The sequence below is a fragment of the Octopus bimaculoides genome, chromosome 11 (genome assembly GCF_001194135.2).
Source record: "Octopus bimaculoides isolate UCB-OBI-ISO-001 chromosome 11, ASM119413v2, whole genome shotgun sequence".
In the NCBI taxonomy this organism is placed as follows: domain Eukaryota; kingdom Metazoa; phylum Mollusca; class Cephalopoda; order Octopoda; family Octopodidae; genus Octopus; species Octopus bimaculoides.
The window spans coordinates 9,706,592-9,712,741 of NC_068991.1; the positions used below are offsets into that span (position 1 = coordinate 9,706,592).

Consider the following 6,150-nt stretch of genomic DNA (forward strand, 5'->3'; position numbering starts at 1 on the left):
CTCATCAAACCCTAGTATCATTAAAGTGGAGGGGGCATTAAAAGGATAGAAGACCATGATGGATAATTTAGTTTTAAGTATATTGCTTTTTTGTTTTTGTTTTTTAGTAGTGTTTTAGTCTTTAGTTATGGCCATGCTGGTCTATTACCTTCAAAGGTTTACATTTGTTTTTTGTTTTTTTGATTTTTCTAGATTTTTTTTCTTTTTTGTCTAAAAATCAGACGCAATGGTCACAGCTGGAACGCATCGATTGTTTGTAGACTTGTCTGTCTGCTGACATATGTATTGTAACAACTCAGATTCTAGGTTTCATCCTCCAGCATGGGCTTCTTGGGAAAGTTTTCTACTATAGCTTTGAGTTGATGAATATCATGTAAAAAGAGATGGACACTGTCCAGAAGCCTGCCGTGATATATCATCATCATCGTTTTAATGTCCACTTTCTCTATGCTTACATGGATCAGTTGGAATTTGTTGAGGCAAATTTTTCTATACCTAGATCCCCTTCCTGTTGTCAACCTTCACCTTTTTCTAAGCAAGCTAACATCTCCCCTGTAGCCAGACATGTTTTCACTGAAGACTGGAAATAAAGGACACCACTTGTATGATGGTGACACTTGTTTACAACTATCATCCAATGTCAAAACAAGGAGGCTCATGCACACACACACACACACACACACACACACACACACACACACACACACACACACATAATCGTGTTATACTAAGATGCAATGCATGGTACCTGAATTTTCAACCCTAGTCAAATATAACAAACTCTTCCTAATCATCATCAAAGCGTCCTCATAAGTGTAATTAAGACTGGCTAATTTGTACTGGCACCGAGTCATATTAGTTAACGATATTTCTGTATCTATCTATCCATATTTAGACACATACACACACACATGGCTTCTTTTCAGTTTGTGTCTACCAAATCCACTCAGATTAGCCTGGGGGTGATAGTTGAAGGCACACATCCACAGTGCCATGCAGTGGGGCTGAACACAAAATCATGCAGTTGGGAAGCAAGCTTGTTGACAACACAGTCATGCTGGCAAAAAGATAAACAGTAAGAAGGAGGATTGCTGATAAAGTGTTGTGTTGAACACACACACATACACACACATTTAAAATGGTGATTATGTAAAGAAAAAAATGTCTTCTCAACCCAGGATGACCCAGTATTTAAGAGCAACAAACACAAAGCTTTATGAGTTTATTTTTATGCATGTGCTTAAAAAACAAAACAAAACAAAGACTCTACGTCTCCTGATTACATTGCAACATGTTTTTATAGTCTCTGATGGTATCAAGGCAACTATCTTTTAATATTTCCTTCTTCGTTTTTGTTTTTAATCTTCTGCATTTTACCTGTGATATGTAGTCTACTAATAAACATAAGCTAGTAGTGTTTGGTACCATGTCGTTCTATTTATTCCTTGTCTCTCCACTCTCCATATTCTCTTTTACCAAAGCTCTTTTCCTCTTTAAAAAAAAAAAGAAAATGGTGTAGTGTTACTTGAGCAGTTGATACACCTGAATATTAGATTAGACTAGCTGGATGTGAAACCTAGCTTTTGCTAGCAAGCTTGTTTTCTGCTATGTCACTAACATACCAAAGTGATTAAAAAAAAATAATATCATTTACATACACACGCACAAGCATACACATGTGGTAACCAGATGGCTGAATTGGTAGAGCATCAAATACAATGATACCTTGTGTGGTGTTTGGTTACTTACATTCTGAATTCAAATCCTACACAGGTGTGACTTTATTTTTTATTCTTCTGAGGTTGGCAAACTAATGACTTGACAATGGATCAATCAATTTAATTGAAGAAAAGAAATAGAATTTGACATTTAACACCTTTTCAAATAATGGTTGGGATTTGTGCATCGGTGCTTTGAACTTGCACCAAAGTTTCCTTTGGTCTAGTTCCTACAGAGAATGGACCACAGGGAGTCTCTACAAAGTAGCTTGACCTGCTAGAAATATCAGCTAAATCTGTTTAAAATTAGAAACACAGTAGCTACATTGCATAATGTCCTTGTAAGTAATAGCTGGGCTGGAATGCTTTCAATTAATTAAAAATCTGCTTGATAGGATCTTATCAACAATATGTCCCTGAGAAAATACTAGAAAGAGAGGGAGCATATTAAACCAGCTGTTGGTTTAAGCAGGCTACATGAGACATGGCTCATTAACAGGCACGCTGAACTACTGAAAAACTTCATGGTAATCTTTCATTAGGGATGCCATTCAGAAACCTTCATGGGTCACAGATTGTCCACGACTGTATTAAATCAATGTCTGTCAACCAATTTCCTTGTCCCGTATTCTGCCCCCACCTACCACTTTACTGTTCTGATTCCCTCCCACGCAAGATTACAAAAAGGTGGTCCTGTATATATCAACACAGTTTTGTATATAGGCTTTGGATGGTTTTAATGAGTCTAGGACATTTACCCCACCATGGATAATAACACCCCCAAGGGCAATTACCCCTGAAATCAACAGATGATGATTTAAAACTGCTTAATATATTGGAGAGCGAGTAATTAACCAAGCGGGGGAATTGTCCTAGGGGTGTAATTGTCCTGATATGGGGTTTTAATACCATGATCTGGTGGCACCTTGCCTGCCTTCAGCAGAGTCCTCTCTGTTGTATGCATTCAAATAAGCTCTCTCGTTTGAGGATATCTTCTTCCCTCTGTCCTTGGATACAGGGAGGAAGATGTTCTTGGAGGCTCTGTAAAGGGGTATGGATACTGCCTTTCCCTCTGGTTGTGTGGTTATGAAGCTCATTTTGCAACCACATGGTTTCAGCTTCAGTCCTAGTGTGTGGCACCTAGGATGACAGTCTTCTATAGCCCAAGGCCAACCTTTAATTTGTGAGTGAATTTAGTAGAGGGGAAACTCAAATAGTAAGTTATGATTTAAGGCCAGTTTGACTGTTATTTCTAGTAGTCCATGTACCTTAACATTTAATGTAATCTCTGTCTATAATTCTGTCACCTCTCTCTCTCTCTTTACCCCTCTTTTATCTTGTTCCAATTCTCTCAAAATCTTTCTAAAACTCTCTCTCTCCAAACCCTTTTTCCTCATTCTCTTTCCAATTTTGGCTCTCTCTCTCTCTCTCCCTCTCCATAACTCTGTCTTTCTCTTCATAACTCTCTATACCTCTCTTCCTAACTCCATAACTCTCTTTCGTTACAGGGTGGAAATAACGCAGGCCACACCGTAGTTGTCGATGATGTCGTTTATGATTTCCATCTGTTGCCAAGTGGAATAATTCATCCAACATGTGATGTCATTATAGGTGAGTAATATGTCTTCTCATGTAGCATTGCCAAGGTTTCAGCACTAATCCTATTCTGGTTCTCTCCTCACTACTTAAGTAAATACACTGAATTCTATATTTTACTGAGTCAGATGGAAAGATGTCAGAAGTTGTCTTTCCTCACTTCCGAAAATATTCAATTATTGACTAAATATTTTCTCAATATTAAAAATGTCCACCACAATTTTATGTTAATCATTCCTATGTTTTAATTGGAGATGTCTGATTAATAAATATCTTTAAACCTTGAATTACAATGACATTTGGTATCTAGAGTAACTGCTTGTGCATAATCTATATACACAGATCCATACAGTACCCACTAACTGTCTATAGGACCTATTCATGGTTCTATTTTACAATTGGGTCCACATAGTACCCTGCTGGCTATATTAGTGGCATGTACTATTTATAAGTATCTATTTACCACATCCTTACCGTACCCTGATATTTACAATACTAATTTACCATGAAGATCACACAGTACCCCTACTGTCTATATCAGCAATTTGTATCTGCTCATGATACTAATTTGCACTAGGTCTGTACAGTAACCCTACTGTCTTAACTTACACCTGCTCATGGTACTAATTTATGATAAGGTCTGTCCAGTATCCCTGCTATCTTCAGCAATGGCTTATACCTATCTTTGATCTTAATTTACAGCTAGGTTTGTACAGTAATCTTGCTCTCTGTACTACAACTTATACCAACCTATGGTACCTACTTACATCTACATAAATACAAACTATATCTACTGTTTATTGGTGCTGTACTGTACCCACGCATTGTATTTATTTAGTTGGGTTGATATAAAACCTTAACTGGTTATTTTCATACTATTTTGAACAGCAGATGCCTGTTCCCACCTCTGGTGTTCTTTCATATTCTTATACTTCGCGAATCACACAACTACTTTTTAATACTTAGATCTGAGCACCAATCATAGTAATGTCTTACCTCAGACACGTAGGAAAGGGTGGGTATCACAGACACAACTAACTCCCCCAATCCCAACCTGTATTCATCTGAATAATGTCTTTTTGTTGTGTTACAGGTAATGGCGTTGTTGTTAACCTGCCTGAATTATTCCATGAAATTGAGAAAAATGCTGCTAAGGGCCTTACAAACTGGCAGAATCGTTTGAAGATTTCAAACCGAGCTCATCTGGGTAAATTTATTATTATAATTATTGTTGCATTTAATGGCTGAAGCAGTAGGGTGACAAGAAGCAAAATTCCTTGCAATATTTCTTACAAATATATAGCGCTCAAGAACCATGTGGTCCTCAGTTCTGTCTCACTGCATCTGCATCACTCTTTGAGCAAGTACCTGTCCTCTACTATAGCCCTAGGTTGACAAAATTGTAAGAGTTTTGGTTCAAATTCTTTGTTTCGGTTCATGTTCTGAGTTTGGTTGCAATGATGCTACTGGGTAGCCATATTATTCTTTGCTGCATGGGTAATTGCCGTCTTCCATTTAAAAATATTTTAAAAAGTGGGTGGGGGTCGGGGTTGAAAGAAGGAAATCTTGACGTAAACCTGTTTTCTGGAGAGGAACTTTTCCTTGGGTAGACCCTTGATTTCACAAGATATAAAGATGCCATTGGTGTGTGTATGTGCTTGTGCTATGCATGGCTGTCTTGCTAAGATGTTAAATTCTTAACCACATAGTTTTAGGTTCAGCCCCACTGCACAGAACTTAGCCTTGCTTGATCAATGCCAACTGTCCATCAAATTTCCTTCTGAAATAGATGGAAACTGCAGAAAGCCTGTCGTTTCTCTTCCCCGCTCTCTCATGTTATTAATAATCAGCAGAAGTTACAGAGTGGCTCAAGTGCCGAGAGTTCTATGCATTGGCACTCATCACTTGACAAGTGTTAACGCACAAAGCTCTCGGTTTTTGAATCACTCTGCAACTTCAGCTGATCATTAATAAAACACACACGCACACATAGATAGATAGATAGATAGATACTCGTGTTTGGAGTTTTATTTTCCTGTTTGCGTCACTAAACCTATATGTACGCATATGCATTTATACATGTGTGTGTTGTGTAAATTTCAAGTTTGTCACTGGTTTAGCCCAGCAGTGATGATGTTGACATGACCACAGTCACTCTGTAGTTTCAAAAAATAGGAAACATAAAAAAAATTTTTTTTAAATGGAAAACAGTTCCTTTATGTGGAAGCGGGTAAAGGTTGGTAACCAGAAGGGCATCTGGCTATTAAACCCCATCTGCAATAAATCCTCTCCAAATTCATGCTAGCATGAGGAAAATGGATATTTAACGAACAAAACAAATGCATGTACAGGTTTGTGCATGAACGTATGTATGTATATATATATGAGAGCATAGTGTGTGTGTGTGTGTGTGTGTGTGTGTGTGTGTTGCCTAAGTAATAAGGCAAAAGCTGTACTGTAAATATTGAGAAAAACTGAACAGGAGGTCACATTATTTGGCATGCAGAATTATGTAGTCACTCTTTTGAAATTTCCAAAACCTGTGACTAATGGTTCTATTGTGATGTAAATGGCTTTGTGACATGTACAGGCGTTAACCATTTGCTATATAAAAGTTAATACAATGAATACACATTTATAGGTGCAGGCATTAAGCATTTGCAATATAAAAGTTTATAAAATAAAACATATTTATAGGTGCAAGTGTAGCTGTATGGTAAGAAGTTTGCTTCTTAACCACTTGGTTCTGGGTTCAGTTCTGTTGCATGGTACGTTGGACAAGTGTCTTCTACTATAACTTTGTGGAAATTGCAAAAAATCCCATCGTGCGTGTGTG

General features: G+C 37.5%; 1 protein-coding gene across 1 annotated transcript in view; it reads left to right on the forward strand.

The window, feature by feature from the left end:
• The window catches only part of LOC106880920 (adenylosuccinate synthetase), a 53,265-nt gene that overhangs the window by 22,816 nt on the left and 24,299 nt on the right, over positions 1-6,150 (forward strand). Inside the window, exons 2-3 of the mRNA XM_014931089.2 lie at positions 3,227-3,329; positions 4,408-4,521. Of these exons, the coding sequence (XP_014786575.1) occupies positions 3,227-3,329; positions 4,408-4,521 (217 nt within the window). The remainder of the gene's footprint in view (positions 1-3,226; positions 3,330-4,407; positions 4,522-6,150) is intronic.